General features: G+C 36.5%; 1 protein-coding gene across 2 annotated transcripts in view; it reads left to right on the forward strand.

Annotated features, from left to right (window-relative positions):
* The window catches only part of HIKESHI (heat shock protein nuclear import factor hikeshi), a 42,796-nt gene extending 34,901 nt beyond the window's left edge, over positions 1–7,895 (forward strand). For both annotated transcript variants that reach the window (XM_014790393.2, XM_087433556.1), the window contains 3 exons: positions 247–398; positions 6,764–6,882; positions 7,815–7,895. In XM_014790393.2, coding sequence (XP_014645879.1) covers positions 247–398; positions 6,764–6,882; positions 7,815–7,869 — 326 coding nt within the window. In that variant the 3' untranslated portion in view covers positions 7,870–7,895. The remainder of the gene's footprint in view (positions 1–246; positions 399–6,763; positions 6,883–7,814) is intronic.
* Positions 7,896–18,219: the final 10,324 nt, after the last annotated feature.

The following is an 18,219-nucleotide window of genomic DNA, read 5'->3' on the forward strand; positions in this document are numbered from 1 at the left end:
AGTAATTTTAATATGTTTTAGAAAAGTAACAGCTATTTTTCTGGTGGGGAAAATTTTAGTTTTTTTATTCTTTGTTAATATGGTAAAAACTAGGTAGCCTTTTACATTTATTTGAAAAGAGACAAGCTTTCATGTAACAGAACTTTTTAGTGTATATTAGATCAGAGGTTCTTCACGTATTTACAAAGGAATTTATATGGATACAAGTTAAACTTGAAATATGTGGCACATGTTAATTTCTTTCAGGAGAAGGAAGCCAACACCCTTTTGGAGCCATGAATATTGTCCGAACTCCATCTGTTGCTCAGATTGGAATTTCAGTGGAATTACTAGACAGTCTGGCTCAGCAGACTCCTGTAGGTAATGCGGCTGTGTCCTCAGTTGACTCATTCACTCAGGTAATGCAGTGCATATTTCATTATTTTCTAAAATAACTTAAAAGTCATAGTCTCTACTTTAAAAATTAGCCTGGTGGTAGAAACCATGTAAAAATGAAGGTAAACATATATGACATAAGTTATTGGCTTCCATGGATGTTTTCCCTTTGTCTGCTTTCTTTATAGATATTTTAAAATTTATAAATACTTTGACAAGACATATGTTTTTATAGTGATAAAATAGCTCAAAGTGATCTTTTTTTGTTTGTTTGCTGAGGAAGATTTGCCCTGAGCTAACATCTGTTGCCAGTCTTCCTCTTTTTTTTTTCGTATGTGAGCCGCCACCACAGCATGGCCAATGATAGATGAATGGTGTAGGTCCCTACCTGGGAACTGAACCTGGGCCGCCAAGCAGAGTGTGCCAAACTTAACCACCAGTCCACTGGGGCTGGCCCTCAAAGTGATTTTTTAAAATGGGTTTAAATATGAACTTTTCTTCTTTCTCTCTCCCAATTAGTATGCTGGGCTGTGGGTATGCAATTGTGAAGCTGATAAGCAAGATCCTTGTCCTCATAGAGCTTAAAGTGACATGATTCCAAAAGGGTTGACTTTTAACCTCTGTATGGCCAATTCCTGAAGCGGGGTATGATCTAGGCAGAGGTATAGCTAGTACAAAGTCTCTGAGGAAGAAATCTGTTATGTTTGAAGAATAACATAAGGGTCTTTGTGGCTGGAGTAGAGTGAGCAAGGGTGAGGACGGGAGATGAGGTCAGAGATTATGGGGGAGGTGGCTGTAGGATAAATCATAAGAGACCTCATTGGCTTTTATAAGGACTTTGGCTTATATTCTGTTTGGAAGAGAAAACGTAAGAGAGTTTTGAGCAGAAGAGTAATACGATCTAACTTACATCTTAAAGGGATCACTTTTGCATCTTTGGAGAGAAACTGTAGTGGGGCAAAGATGGAAAGAAGAAGATCAGTTAGGAGGCTCTTGGAAAATCTAGATGAAAGATGATAATGACTTGAAGTGGGGGGTGTGGAGAGGTAGAAGTGGAGGTGATGAAAAGTAGTTGATTTCTGGAGATAATTTGAACATGGAGCCAGTAGTGTTTCAGGGTTTGGATCACACTTGAGGTCTGAGATAAAGAGAGACATCTCTGGCTCCAAGGATGTTGGCTCAAGGAACTGGAACACAGGAATATTGTGAAAAGAACAGGTATGGGCTGGGAGTAGAATCAGAAGTTGGATTTTGATCGTTCTATGTTTGGGATGCTTGTTAGGTATTCACCTGGAGATGACAAATCTAGAGTTCAAGAGAGAAGTCTGGGATAGAGATAAAAATTTGGGAGTCATCAGTGTAGAGATGGTATTTAAACTTGTGGAGGGAGGGTGATCACTAGAGAAGTAACTAAATAGAGAAGTTGGCCAGTGACTGAGCTTGGGGCCATTTCAAAGTTGAGCTTAAGAGATGAGAAGAAATAAAAGAAAAGGAGCAGCCTAAAGTAGGAGGAGACCCCGAAAGTATTGTTTTGAAAGCCAAGTGAAGACTGGTTTTTAAGAAGGAAGAAGTGATCAATAGTATCACACTGCTGATGGGTCAAGTAAGATGAGGGCTAAGAATTTACTGTTGAATTCAACAAGGTAGAAGTCATTAAAAACTTGGACACGAGTTCAGAGTGGTAGAAGGGGGAGTTTGGAGTGAGTTCGAGTGAGTTGCAGAGGAGGAAATGTAAATGATATCGAACCTCTTAATCTCAGGTTCCTGTGCCCAGTGCGCAGTAAGCCAGTCACTGAGACATGGTGCTTGGAGGTAGAGAAAGGTTTATTCGAATTGGCCAAATGAGAAGGCGGGAGGATAGGTTCTCTCAAATCTGCCTTAATGAAAGAAGAAAGCACTGGGTCTTATAGAGCTAAAGGGCGTGGGCAGAGTTGCAGAGAAACAAAGGGGAAGTCTATTTCTTTTACTCCAGTTAAGCCCTTGGGCAGCCAGACTTCTGAGCATCAGCAGCAGCTGGGGGATGGTTATCTGCCTTCCTTAAAGGCATTCTTTTTCCTCTGCAAAACAACCTTATAAATCTTTGTGGCCCTTGAGTCTCACCCCTCAGGTTAAAGCTTATCAAGATGTGTGGATTAACTTCTTTTCATGTGTGTGTGTGTTGGAAACAAGGTTGAAGGGTAACCATGTTCCTACTGAATATTTACAGTAACCCTCAGGTACCTGGCTTCAGATACAGTGGAGTGTAGATGACTCTTGATGAGTGTTATAAAGGACAGCAGATAAATGGTTTGGTTGCTTGAGGGGGCTGTGGGGATAAGGAATTATTATTTTTTGCTTTTGTCCTGTTTTTAATGGGAGATACTACATCATGTTTGACTGACAGGAATGAAGCATTAGAGAGAGAAAAATTGATGATGCAGGAGAACGGGGAGACTTGCAGAAGTGCTGTCCTTGAGTAGGAAATGGGAGCACATTTGGAGGTGTTCATTTTTAATAGGATAACAGGCAGAATTTATAGCAATGGATATATTGTTACAGATGCAGGATATTGGTAAATGTGGTAAGAACACGTGCAAGTTCTCTCTTGATTCCTTCTCTTTGCTCAGTGAAATAGGAAGCAAGGTCATCAGCTAAGATTGAGGGGAAAGGGAATATTGGAAACTTAAATTAAAAGGATTAATTAAGTTCTCTAGGAGAGGAGGACTGTGAATGGACCAGGGAAGCCTGATGAGTTTGCTGGGCAGCACGCTTTTGAGGGTTGTGGCCGTGAATTTAAAGGTAGACTTGTCGCATGATCTTTTGAGAATGGGCTGAATTAGGAATGACAGAGTATGGGTCTTAAAAATTTTTCCAGTAATTTTTATTTTATTTATTTATTTTTTAAAAGATTTTATTTATTTATTCCCCCCCCCCAAAGCCCCAGTAGATAGTTGTATGTCATAGCTGCACATCCTTCCAGTTGCTGTATGTGGGACGGGGCCTCAGCATGGCCGGAGAAGCGGTGCGTTGGTGCACGCCCAGGATCTGAACCCGGGCCGCCAGCAGCGGAGCGCGCGCACTTAACCGCTAAGCCACGGGGCCGGCCCATCCAGTAATTTTTAAAATAAACTACTGTGCTGGAAAAAACAAGTTGTAAAACAATACTTATAGTATCCCATATAGATTGTATTAGAAAAATGTCTAGAAAATATATACCAAAGTGATGTTATCCCTGGAGAGGGGCAGGAAGACTTTGTACTCTGTATATTTATAAGTTATTTGAGCTTTTTAATAAAGCATATATATTTTTTATTTAAACATTCTTTTCTGAAATATTTTAAATATACAGAAAAATACATTCCACAAATATTTATTGTGTACCTACTGTGTGCCAAGCATTTTCTAAGCACAAATAGTTAAAAATAGGTAGACAAAATAAAACCTGTCCTTATAGAGCTCTTTTTATAGTGGAGTATATACGAAGACTTCCATGTGTCTTCCACCTAGATTTAACTGTTACGTTTTTACCATATTTGCTGCTAACAGCAACAAAAAATAAAATACTACAGATAGAGACCTCTGCTGTCTGCTGCTTTTTTTTTTTTATAATTTTATTTATTTATTTATTTATTTATTTATTTTTTCCCCCAAAGCCCCAGTAGATAGTTGTATGTCATAGCTGCACATCCTTCTAGTTGCTGTATGTGGGACGTGGCCTCAGCATGGCCGGAGAAGCGGTGCGTCGGTGCGTGCCTGGGATCCGAACCCGGGCTGCCAGCAGCGGAGCGCGTGCACTCAACTGCTAAGCCACGGGACCGGCCCCCATGTCTGCTTCTCTTCTTTGCTTTCCTGTCTGGGTAGCTAATCTTCTAACTTTATTTATCTTTCCTATCAATACTTTAGTACTTAAAAAAAAAAAAAAAATCATATATATCCATAAAATATGTATAGTACCATTTGTGTGTGTGTTTAAACATATTTCTAATTTATACTCTTACTCTTATTTCATTTAATTTTTTGTCAGTAGTACATGTACATGGTTTAAAAAGTCAGATAGTTTTACATGCAAAACAGTTGTCCTCTGTTATACCTCTTATATTCTGCTCCTCAGAAGCAGTCACTTTCAACCTCCCATCATTTTTTTTTACCTATTTCTTCCTGTATTTACGTCCATGTGTCAGAAAAAGCTTGCTTAAACTGTTCTTTATTAACTTATCTGCTGTAAGTGTTTTCCATTGACTTAACTGATATGTTAACATGATTAGCTGTCTTACTCCCCTGCTGCCCAATATACACAGACATCTTTTCTCCCCACCTTTCCAATATAGATTTTTGTTGAATTAATATTCAGAGTTTTCAATATTATGACCAGGTAAATATTTTTCGGAACTGAGTCACGTGTAGTGCTATGATTACATTTTTTTTCTTGTATAACTTTTGATTTTTCCTGGTTAATAAATGCCTCATTTTTTCTTTTACATGGATATTTATGTTCCCATTTCTAATTTATGCCCAAACTCTTCCAAGTGTAAATTCCCATTCAATATATTTAAATATAGCAATTTTAAATTTGTTTTGGACACATCCCTCTTGAAACTCTCCTTTCTTTTTTGTTCTGTGGTGGACTGATTATTCTCTGGGTCTGTTGCATAACTGTAATCAAGATATTACTTTATTTCACCATTACTGTATAAATTCCTTTTATTTTTCTGTGTTGAATCCCTGGTTTTCTGTTTCCTCTATTTTTCCTTTATGTTGATTTACTCTTTTTTTTTGGTGAGGAAGATTGGCCCTGAGCTAACATCTTTGCCAATGTTCCTCTATTTTGTGTGTGGGTTGCCTTCACAGCATGGCTTGATGAGCAATGTGTAGGTCCGTGCCCAGGATCTGAACCTGCAAACCCTGGGCTGCCAAAGCAGAGTGCGCGAAATTAACCACTACACCACCAGGCTGGCCCCTGATTTACTCTTTTATATGTTTTTAAATGGATATAAATGGTATCATACTGTACAAACTTCTACAACTTGCTATTCACTCAACATTACTTTCTAAATGTTAATACATGAAACAGATCCAGTTTAATTGTTGTACAGTATGCCATTGTATGTATGAACCACAGTTTGTTTTTTCATTTCTATGTTGATAGATGTTTATACATTCTCACTAATATTTATCAGAACTTAAATTGTTGCCAAACTGATGGGTGAAATTAGAATATTGTTGTTGTTTTCATTTGTATTTTTTGACTACTAGTAAAGTTGAACATCTTTTCATATCTTGGCCTGCATTTGCATTTTCTTTCATAGAGATTGACTTTTTGTTTGTATATTTTTCCCAAATATATGGCCCCATTAATTGAATAGTTGTTTTTTTTACCCTGATTAATAATAGCATGTTTGTTATGTATCATGTTGTCACATATGCTTAGGTTTGTTTCTGGGCTCTCTCTTTTAGTCCAGTTCATCTATTTGCCTGTCCCTTTGCCAGTAAAAGTCTAAATATCTGGTAGGCCAAGTCCCTCCTTCTAGTCATCAAAATAGGCTTAGGTATTCTTCATAATAATTTTAGTATCAGCTTGTCGAGTTCTATGAAAAACTTGGTTGGAATTTAGTTGGAAATAACATTGAATTTATAGGTTTAATTTGGGGAGAATTGCTGCCATTACTACATTAAGCCTTCCTATTCATGAACATATTGTATCTTTCCACTGAACATAGTGTATAGGTCCTTTCATTTGTTTTCTTTCCTGTCAAGACAGCCTTAAAATATTTTCCACAAAAGTCTTGTTATCAACTTATCTTAGCATTTTCCTTAGTTATCTTACAGACTTTGTTTCTGTTCTGAATTGGATCTTTTTAAAGTTACATTTCTAAATTTTTTGTTGTTGATATGGTCAATGAGAAGAAACAGGTCAGGAGATAGAGGAAATGGAGTAGTGCCACCTTTCTCTTCTTTACAATTGATGGCAGGTAGCCAGTTGCTCCTTTATTATATTTAAACTTTTATCTTTCTGGCAAGAAAAAGATTTCTTAGAGATAGTGTTACTATTTTATATGAGAAAATAGGTTGATTTGAGGAGAGGGGCATAGTTCCTATAGAGGTGGAGATAAAAGAAGATATGTTGAAGGAAGAACGTTTTTCTTTTTTTCCCATAATGAATGTTAGGAACTTAAAATATTTGATAATCACAGAAATTCTTTGAGATATAAAGAAAGTACTAAAGGCAGATTATTATGATTTTGTGCCATAATATCATTTTATGACTTCCTTTAACCTTCAGCATTAGGCTGTCTTAGAACTCACAATCCTTAAAACCAAGATAGTGTGAGAATATTTTAAATTAAAAATATTAAAGTCTAAGTGGAGTATTTAGTATAATCCATTAATCTATTCATTATTAACTTTTCAGTTCACACAAAAGATGTTGGACAATTTCTACAATTTTGCTTCATCATTTGCAGTCTCTCAGGCCCAGATGACACCAAGTCCATCTGAAATGTTCATTCCAGCAAATGTGGTTCTGAAATGGTATGGGGCATTTTGTATCTCTAATATTAAGGCTTTTGGTAACCATATATATTTTTTGGCTATGAATGTATTTCTTCTTTGATATTTAAATATGCTCTTTTATTGTGGACATCAGCATACATTAACATTTGCATGCCATTAAAAAGTATGTACTGTAGAGTTCAGATTAGGAATGGTTCTTACCTCAAATATTCTGTTACATAGTAGCCATTTTGAATTTGTAAAGACAGGGAAATACAATTGCTTATGTTTTAGGGACCACAATTAAGGATTGTAAATTTTTTTATATTTTGAATTATAAGTACCATATGAGGCTTGAAATAACAATCAAAACTTTTTTTCATAAGTTTAGAAAGTCTTGATCTAAAGTAAACATGTATAAGGCATCAGGGTGGTTTATACTGCACCCTGTAAATGAATGATTAATAAATCTGTTTCCCCAGCTTTCCCATGTTTCTGTTTTATAGGTGTTTCTTTTCATTTTGAATATCCAGAAGTGGGGGAATGCGTAAGGAGAGTTTGTTTAGAAGTAGTAACATGGTGTAGCATGGATAGCCCTGGAATGTATTAGGTTTGAGCTTTGTTACAATGTAATGATGTGACCTTGAGCAAATTACTCTTATCTACTCATCTATGAAATGAGAGAGGAGTTAAATTTGACTTTTTCTTAAATCTCCTCTAGCTCTCAGATTTGCAGAAGATAAACAATTAATAAAATTTATTATGATTTGTGCTCTCTGATACAAGCCAATACTTAAATCACTATGCTTGCTATCTTTTTATAAGAATAATTAAAATTTCAGATTAACTTTTTAGCTTTTTAGGTTTTTTTATCTTAGGTTTTCAAGAATGACATGTAAAGTTGTTTTTTAAGTCATTTGACAGAAAGATTCTATTTTAATTTTCTTATAAATACATTTTTTCTTTTGTAGGTATGAAAACTTTCAAAGACGACTAGCACAGAACCCTCTCTTTTGGAAAACATAATTTGAATAAAATAATTTTTAATGATTTTGAAATTTGTCATGTTTTGAAGATAAATGACTCCATTTAAAAGCACGAAGTCAAGAGGATCATGAAGCCTGAGTTTAAAAACTGCTTAGTGACTGTGAAGTTTAATTAAAATCTTTATAAAAAATTAAAAACATTGAAAAATGAAAATGTTTCTCATTAATGACTTTTTCTCCCTTAAGCTTAAAATATTATTCAGAGGCAAAACATTTTATTTTGGCTATGATTCATTTTTTACTTAAAAAAAAGCATATTCACAACAGTAGTGTGCCAAAATGCTGTTACATTTATAATCTTTCATTTATTTTTACAGTGGTTTGCTAGAGTAGTTAACTTAAAACCAACTATATCAAAATTTGGAAAAACAAATTAAATATACATTTTTACATATGGAGAAATTATTTTCAGTTAGTATTTCTTAAGAGTACAAACATTTTCAATTAACACAGGTTGGCTGTCAGTTTTTATATCAGCAAATTCATACATTTTTATTTAATAAAATTGTGATGATTAATACTGATGAGGTTTTATTTAATACTGGTAATGTTGTTAGGCATTTGTGTATAGAATATAGGATTCATTACCTTTGTAGATGAAGGTAAAGCGTTTGTGTTTCAGTCAGAGGGAACCCTTTGACTCATTTATATTGGTGAATCCCATTGACCCAAACCCACCAGGATCTCACCTTTATTTTATTACTTTTTTTGTGAGGAAGGTCAGCCCTAAGCTAACATCCGATGCCAATCCTCCTCTTTTTAGCTGAGGAAGACTGGCCCTGGGCTAACATCCATGCCCATCTTCCTCTACTTTATATGGGACGCCACCACAGCATGGCTTGACAAGTGGTGTGTGGGTGTGCGCCTGGGATCCGAACCTGTGAACCCTTGGGCTGCTGAAGCGGAGCGTGCGCACTTAAGCGCTATGCCACTGGGCGGCCCCGGATCTCACCTTTAATCAAAGCTGAGTTTGTTAGCTTGCTGCACCAAGGGTGTATATACACCAGAGGAACTGTGGGGTGTCTCCAAAGGAAGAATACACATAGGAGTTTGGGGTCTGGAGTTAGTCTTGGATTGTCTTGGCAGGGATTGGTGAAAATTTGGAAACTACAGAGTTGCTGGTATAGTCAATATCTTTAGAACACATGAACTTATGCAGAATTATTGTTAGATCAGTTTGTGGTCTGATTTTTTTTTAATTATTATTTTTTTAATTTTATAATTTTATTTATTTATTTTTCCCCCAAAGCCCCAGTAGATAGTTGTATGTCATAGCTGCACATCCTTCTAGTTGCTGTATGTGAGACGCGGCCTCAGCATGGCGGGACAAGTGGTGCGTCAGTGCACACCCGGGATCCAAACCCGGGCCGCCAGTAGCGGAGCGTGTGCACTTAACCGCTAAGCCACGGGCTGGCCCTGTGGTCTGATCTTGAAACAAATGCATCTGATTGAGCTGGCGTTAAGAGTTTGAGCTTAGGTAATTTCTTGCATTGTCAAAGTTTGATATACTTAATGTGTTTTGCAAGTTGTACATTTTTACAAATTGTAGTTTCTCTTAATTCTCAATTCTCTTCTGGTTTTTCTTCAGCCTAAGATGAATGACAGGCGATTATCTTCTGTAGTTGTGATCAATCCAGATTTGTATTGCTATTTACTGGGTTATGATTGTGTGTCAAGTATTAGTGGTAGTCATTAGCCTCAGGTCTTCATGTTAGTAATGGTTGATCATTGTTGACTCATGTGACTTGACAGTAGCTGCACAACAGCATTTAAGACTGGACAGAAAGCATTGGCCAACTGTAATAAAATTAGCAGAAACAAAATGATTATTCTTGTACTAGAATACAAAGCCAGGAACCTAGATTACCAAACCCAAGCTACAAAAATACATCCCAGAGTCCAGCTGGGCCTATTCTACAGCGTCAGGTAGCCTTTTCCTTTAGTCAAAGACTGACTGTTCCACCGGTCCAGTGATCTTTATAGAGATACAACAGGAAATATTAACTAGATGCATACTGCCCCTTAGCTTGCCAAGGGGAAATAAAAGGCTGTAATTGTCCATGACAGTCCTGAGTAGTGAATTTAAACTGGTTTATTGGGCTTCCACAGCAGATGATGAGTCAAAATTTGGACTGCCTTTTTTGGTTATATTATTATTACTGTTGCAGTAGTAGTCTAGCACAGTATGCATAAAGAAAGTTATCACTTCTGACCGCTCTCCTGAGTAGCCAATACCTGCTTCATTTTGGAAGTCTCTGATTATCTTTCTCAAGGAAACACACTACACTGGAGAGAGAAGGGCTTTAAATATCTGAAAGCCTCTTAACAATTGTTCCATACACGCAAGATAGGTTTGGGTTTAGGAGGTAGGTGAAAGCCTGGTGTTGACATAAGTAATCCCTGGTGAGTTACAGATAATATTAGGAATATAAGTATATTTTATCACAACAGGAATGAGCCAATAATTGAGTCCTTGAGGTGGGCACATTCTCAGTGGATTTTATTTTTTTTATTTATTTTTTGTGAGGAAGATCAGCCCTGAGCTAACATCCATGCCAATCTTCCTCTTTTTGCTGAGGAAGACTGGCCCTGGACTAACATCTGTGCCCATCTTCCTCTACTTTATATGGTACGCCGCCACAGCATGGCATGACAAGCAGTGCCTTGGTGCGCGCCCAGGATCCGAACCCGGGCCGCCAGCAGCAGAGCGCGTGCACTTAACCGCTACACCGCGGGGCCAGTCCCTCTCAGTGGATTTTAGTTCCTGCATGGAAGTCTGGAAAATCTTTGGAGAAAATGACTAGTGCAGTGAGAATACGTCCAGCATTTGTTCCCTCCCTTGGTCAGCTTATTTCTGCTGACAGTGCCGTGATGATTATAGCATAAGCATTTTATTGACTTGGAGTATATTCCAGTTTTTATAAGAATAATGATTGGGGCTAATGATATGAGGAAAATTCAAATATCAGAAGGGAGTTTTGGGAGGAAATTGGTCTCCTTAGGAGTTTAAAGGAACAGCTTTTAAACCCTTTTCAGTGAAATTTGACAGATTCAGATAGTACCTATGGTCTGAGAAAACTGCTGAAAAGTTTTGCACGTTGTAAGGTGGCAAAAAAAGACCATAAGAGGGTTAAGAATAAAGTGATAAAGATACGTGGGCATATTGAGAAACCTTTAGACTGTCTCTAGGAGGTGCCAAACCACAATAAGCAAAAGAGGGAAAAGAAGCAAAGATATCAGAAAATTAATCTTGTTTTTTGCCTTGAGTAGAAGCTGTCCACTTTCTGTTGTCATCTGCTTGACTTAAGGGTCTTGATTAGCAGTCTTCCTCTAAAGATGTTGGCTTCTGGAGGATTCCTAAGAATCACTAGTTTTAAAAGTCTCCTGATGGAGTGGTTTTCCAGCTGTCTGGAGAAGACACTTGTTGTTTAGTTGGGAAACATGAATCCAAGAATCATCTTGGGGCTTTACTGCCACACTAGTTACAGTATCTGGTAAGCTAATTTGTCATTGAAGGCAGTTTTTGTCTGATGTCTCTTTCAGAAGACTAAATTTGTTGAAGATTGAGGATGTTACAGATAATGATGTTTTTGTAGAATGAAGGAGAGTGGAATCCACTATTGAGGTATAGCACAATTAATTTATAAAATTATTATACATTATGATTATTCTGGGACTACAGACATATTAGGGACAGTGACATTTCTCTAGGCCTGTAATTTATCCCATAAAGTATATCTTTTTGTAGACAAAAAGTATCAGTATCAGTCTTTACATGAGCATGAGTATGTTTCTTTTTTCCTGAAATGTGTGGTCAATTGCTGTGGTCTCAGTGTGTGTGTGTTCCCACAAAATTCATATGTTGGAATCCTAATGCCCAATGTGATGTACTAGGAGATAGGGCCTTGGGGAGGTGATTATTAGGTCATGAGGGCAGAGCCCTCATGAATGAGATTAATGCCCTTATAAAAGAGGTCTGAGAGAGCTCCCCTGCCCCTTCTGCCATGTGAGGATACATGGAGAAGTCTACCACCTGGAAGAGGGCCCTCATGTGACCATGCTGGCATGTTTATCTTGGACTTCCAGCCTCCAGAACCGTGAGAAACAAATTTCTGTTGATTATAAGCTACCCAGTCTGTGGTATCTTGAGCAGACTAAAACACATAGAAACATTTTTATTAACAAATTTTACTTATATATAGTTTAACCCAGGGAGGTTGAACCCTATTGGTCAAGTTTTTATTCTTTTAAGTTTTATTTTTTGAAAAGAGCTTTTACAATAGTTTTGAATTAATTAAAATTTGAAGAATGCCAAACAAACTTAATTTTTCCTATTATCATTTCTTCCATAAAGTGAAGGAAATCCAAAGAGTTCAAGCAAAAAAGACATCTCAACAGTTTTATTATGCTTGGATTTGGGAAAGGCAAAATCATAAAGAGTTATCAGAGGAGACAAGATATGAACATAAGTCAAAAATATTCACAGGCAAGAAATAGTCTCAGCCAATATCTATATTCAGTATACTAGGAAAATAGTAACACCATTTACCATCTGTGCCCAATGGATCCATTTTAAAAAATGCTTCCAAGTCACTTTTTGAATAATTTACTGAACAAAAGATAAAAGGATAGTAAGAAACTTTATTAGAATTTTAAATAATGAGAAAATAGCAAAACCAAATATGTGTTTTATAGTTTCATAGTTTTGATGATACATGTTCTCAATAAGGCGTTGTCCTCTGAATGTAACTAACTATGCATCAATTGTCATGTATGAACCTGGAACATAGACATCTTGTAAATGCTGACTCTAGATTTGAAATACACCTCTAATAGGTTCTACCTTATCATTACTTTTGGGTTCTTGTATCATCGAAATGCAATACATGAAGAATTAATTGAAAACTGACAGCAAATAATTTTGTTCAAGAGAGGATGGCTGTCTTCTTAGCTCTATAGTATTAAGACATTTTCATTTTTAGGTTTATAGCCACCAACTAGAATGACCAAGTAATTTGTCATTTCTGCATCTTCTATTTCTTTCCATAACTTTTGTATGCACACCTGCTTTCAGCATTTGCCTACTTAAAAAAAAAGCTTTATTGAAATATAATTCATATACTATCAAATTAAAAAAATTCAATATTTTTTAGTATATTCACAGGTTTGTGCGACCATCATCATGATCTAATTTTAGAACATTTTCATCACCCCTAAAAGAAGCCTTGTACCCATTAGTAGGTAATCCTCGGCCCCCAGCGCCCCTACCAGCCCAAAGCAACTACTAATCTACTTTCTGTCTCTATGGATTTGCCTTTTCTGGGTATTTTATATAAATGGAATCATGCAGTATGTGGTCTTTTGTAGCTGGATTCCTTCACTTAGCATAATATTTTCAAGATTCATCCGTGTTATAGCATGTGTCAGTACTTCTTTCCTTTTTATTGCTGATAATATTCCATTGTATGAATATACCACATTTTATCCATACATCAGTTGATGGATGTTTGGGTCATGTCTGCTTTTTGGCTATTATGAATAATGCTGCTATGAACATTCATGTACAAGTTTTTATGTGGGTATATGCAGTAAGAGTGGAATTACTGGGTTATATGGTGACTTGTTTAACTTTTTGAACTGCTAAGCTGTTTTCTAAAGCAGTTGCACCATTTTAATTCCCATCAGCAATATATGAGGGTTTCAATATCTCTGCATCCTTGCTAACACTAGTTATTGTCTCTTTTGATTATAGTCATTCTAGTAGTGTGAAGTGGTATTTCAATCTGGTTTTGATTTGCAATTTTCTAATGACAAAATGATGTTGAGTATCTTTTCATGTGCTTATTGGCCATTTGTTTATGTTCTTTGGAAAAATGTCTATTCAAATTCTTTGCCCATTTTTACTTGGGTTATTTGTCTTTTTATTGTTGAGTTGTAAGAGTTAATTATATATTATGGATACAAATCCCTTATCAGAGATATGATTTGTAAATATTTTCTCCCATTCAATGAGTTGCCTTAATTTCCTTGATGAGAGTATTGGTTGAAGCACAAAAGTTTTTAATTTTGGTGTAGTCCAATTTATCTTTTTTCTTTTGTCATTTATACTGTTGGTGTCTTATCTAAGAACCCATTGTCCTACCCAAAGTTGTAAAGATTTATTCCTCTGTTTTCTTTTAAGAGTTGTATAGTTTTAGCTCTTAAATTTAGATCTTTGATCCATTTTGAGTTGCTTTTTGTGAATGGTGTGAGGTAGGGCTCCAACTTCATTCTTTTGCATGTGAATATTCAGTTGTCCTAAAACCTTTTGTTGAAACATTGTCTGCTTTTGTTAATTTTGGTGCACAAGCATAAAAGATGAAAGAATACGTGACTAGGGTTATTAGGATCTTTAATCTTTTCAGAAACGAGGAGCTTTTTTCAAAAATGATTTAAGAGTATATCAATGTGCTCAGAGTGATAGAATATTTTGGTGATGAAGAAACTTCTCTTAGCACAGAGATAGCTTTGCTGTTTCATCAGAAAGAAAATCCAAATTATAGTTTTACTCTTTTTGGTTTATGTTCCATGTGACAACATCTAGAAATGGTTTCATGAGCCCATCCTCCTTTTGAGTACATCCATCACATTTAACCGACTCTGTCAAAAGTTTTAACACATTTATTGATCCCTTCCAACCTATTACTTGTAGCTCATTATAAACTCAGACAAATAAAGTTCATCTCTCAAAACTTCTGCACTTTCTGTGTAATCTTGAATTTGTCTTTTAAAAAGTACTCTTTTATATCCTAGTACAACCAGACACATTTTGTTTTAAGGAAAAATAATTTTTTTCTATCTAGTTAGAAAAAGTATTCATTACCCTGCATGTACATCTCCTTACCTACACAAATTCTTTTATATTGCTTCAAAATGGACAAGCATACCAACATAATTTAAAGGCATCTGCACATCCTTTTTAACCTGGTAGCTAATGGCTACTCCAGTTATTGTATAAAAGCACATGTATAGTAAAATTATATTGTCCAGTTATCAGAGATTATTTATCAATTAATATTCGTTCATATTCTTAAAGTTAGCTAAGGCCTTGGAAATCACAAATTGAGCTGACATAGGAAGTCCGTATGGTAGTCTTATGGTAGCATAAGAATTCCACAAATTTAAAAACTCTTAAAAGACATTTATTATAATTCCATTGTGTTAAACACAATTTTAGTTTTTTGTAGTAATAAATGATTTGTGGAAACAGTGTTATCCCATAACACTATTTATATAGGAAATTTAGAGACTTTAAATCATAGAGGGAAAAACCCCAACACTAGTCTTGTACAAACTAGAATATTTTTGTGATAAAATAAGGGAGAAAGTGATATTAACTCTCATCTATGTAGAATCATCTATATTTCAGGAATATTTAATGAACTTTTTTTTTTTGAGGAAGATTAGCCCTGAGCTAACATCCATTGGCAATCCACCTTCTTTTTTTTGCTGAGGAAGATTGGCCCAAGGCCATCTTCCTGTACTTTATATGGGATGCCGCCACAGCATGGCTTGATAAGTGGTACATATGTCTGCACCCAGGCTCTGAACCTGCAAACCCTGGGCCACTGAAGCGGAGCGCACGAACTTAACTGCTACGCCACCAGGCTGGCCATATGAACTTTTTTTGTATGCAATTTATAAATCTGTGTTCATAAATCAAATTTATTTATCTCATCCATTGTGTTTTTCATCTCCAACATTTCTGATTGGTTTTTTCTTTATAGTTTCAATCTGCTTTTGAAGAAGTTCCTAATTTCATTGAACTGTCTATCTGTATTTTCTTGTAATTCGTTGAGTTTTTTTATGATAGCTATTTGGAATTCTCTGTCATTTAGATTCTACATTTCTGTGCCTTCAGGATTGATTTCTGGGTGCTTGTCATTTTCCTTCTGGTCTGGAGTATAATATATTTTTTTCATACCGTTTGATGGTGTGGATTTGTGCCTCCACATAGTGATAGTATCTGGTTGCATCTTCCACATGCTGCTACTGGGTGGGGGTCAAGAGCTGTGTATTCTGAGCTCTCTGTGACTCCGGCTGGCTTGCTCACAGCTGCTGTCTTCCTATTGTATGCACGAGCACTTTGGCTGACTGGCTGAGCTGGAGTGCCAGGTGGGGGGAGGGGTGCTCTCCTTCACATGTGTGATCCTGGGGGTGTTCTCACTCTGCCCTCCCTATCTGCTCTCCTGGGGTGCTAGCTTGATGAAGGTACCCCCGCAATAGCTTATTCACCTTTGTGGCTTTCCCACAGGCTGTGAGGGAACTTGGAGAGCGAAGATGTTCCTGCAGAGGCTTGCCTCCCCACTCCCCCCATCCTCTCAGAGCCATGTGCGGTCCACAGTGGCTGCTGTTTGGGAGAGAGAGGAGATCCCCTTACTTACTTCCACTTCCTCTGGGGGTCCAGCACCTCCACCTTCAGACATATGGCTGTATGGGTCTCTCAGACATCTTTTGTGTTGTGTAAATATCCTCTGTTGGTATATGAATGTCCTTTTCATTGTATCTTAGAGGGGAGAGTCTAAGAGAAGTGCTCAGTCTGCCATGATGCTGATGTCACTCCAAGCATAAATCAAATTTAAAAGACTTTATGTTTAAAAGCTCTGAATGCCTTGCTTTTCTTCTTGTCTCATAACTATTGGTTTAACTAACAACAGTTAAAACTTTTTTCAGAGCTACAGTTGCAACAGAAATGTTTTTCTTAGAAGAGCCAAAAATGTTAAAGCATTAGGAGTTTTTTTCCTTCTTTTGGAGTTTCTTGAATTATTTCTTTAAATTTATGTGAACATTTAGTATAAACCAATTAGCACAGGAGCTCCTGTAGATTTTAAGAGCCCTTATCATCTGATTCATTCCTCTTTTGATTTAAGGTACCTCTCAAATGAATAATTTCATTCATGTCCAGTTTCCCTAAGTGACCTCTTGTAATTCCAAATTGCCTTTGGCGAAGTTGTCATTGAGAAAGGTACGTGCAAAAATGAGAAAATAGAAGTCTGTTTTCTAGGAGGGAGCCCAAATTTTTTGCAGATGAACCATAAGACAAACAGGCTGACTTAGGTTAAAAGGGAAAGTATTTCTTGTGTGAGTCTCTGGTCATTAATCAGCAGCCTCCTGGCAGGTGGAATATAAAGAGAATATCTCTCCTGAAGCCAATTTTTCACCCACACACAAGACTGAAGAACATTCTTGTATGGTCTTCAAAAGATTAAACTTTAAAAAGTTTGCCCAAATGATGCCAGCTTATCAAGACCTTCTGAACTCATCAGTCCTTTGAGAGAGAGCTTGGAAGACAGATTTAATGGGTCTATAATTGTCTTCTGTTCTGTGAACTTCTTTTTTAGACATGCTTCAGTACTATAGACAATAGACAGGCTGGATGGCTAATGGTAAATCAAAGATTTGGCAGACCTTCACCAGGGAAAATGAGTAGGTATGTGAGCACATAGCCAGAGTCCCAGGGGAATATATTCCCAAGACAAAAAACAAAAACAACACTGAAGAACTCATTGAAATAACTGGAGTTCAGTTTCAGCACAAGGATGATTCTGAGCAGGTGGAAACTAAATGGATTTCAGATGTGCACATTACCATCCAGTTGAGGGTCCAGGCGAGGGTAGCAAGGATCTCAGTGGGATCTAAACTTGTTAAGATCTGCAATACAAAAACCACTAGGAAAAAACTCTTATTCAAAGTTAGGTTTATTAGGGTGCTGCAGCAAGGGAGAATGTACACTAGGGGAACAGCAGGGCTTCTCAAATGGGAAGAATTAGGGAAGGATTTTGGGAACCGGAGTTAGTCTTGGATCATCTTGGCAGGGACACATTGTTGAAACAGTCAGTGGTCTTTAGAACATGTGAACCCAGGTATGGTTAATGTTAGGCCAGTTTCTTTGGGGTCTTATCTTAGACTATATGGGTTTGCATGAGTTTAGGTAGCTTGTCTTGCATGTTAAGGTTTGATACAGTTTATCTCTTTTGTGAGTCATGTATGTACGTTTTGCAAGTTGGAGTTTCTGTTTCAATTCTCAGTACTTTAGGAAAATATCCATAGTTTAAAAAGAAAATCTTTATAAACTAATATGTTTATTGCATAAGTTAGAGTGGTGGTCTCTAGTTTGTATATTTTGTGGGGTTTTTTGGATATTATTTTAGTCTTAGTTTAGTTTTTTAGTTGTTTCTTAATAACGCATCAGGTCATGGAATTATGAGCAGTTGTTTGTGATGTTTGAGAATATCTCCTTTGGTTTATTTTTTAATATAATTTTTAAAATGTTTTCATGAGCAATATATAA

Source organism: Ceratotherium simum, chromosome 7 (genome assembly GCF_057802395.1).
Source record: "Ceratotherium simum simum isolate JZ-2026a chromosome 7, ASM5780239v1, whole genome shotgun sequence".
Classification (NCBI taxonomy): Eukaryota; Metazoa; Chordata; class Mammalia; order Perissodactyla; family Rhinocerotidae; genus Ceratotherium; species Ceratotherium simum.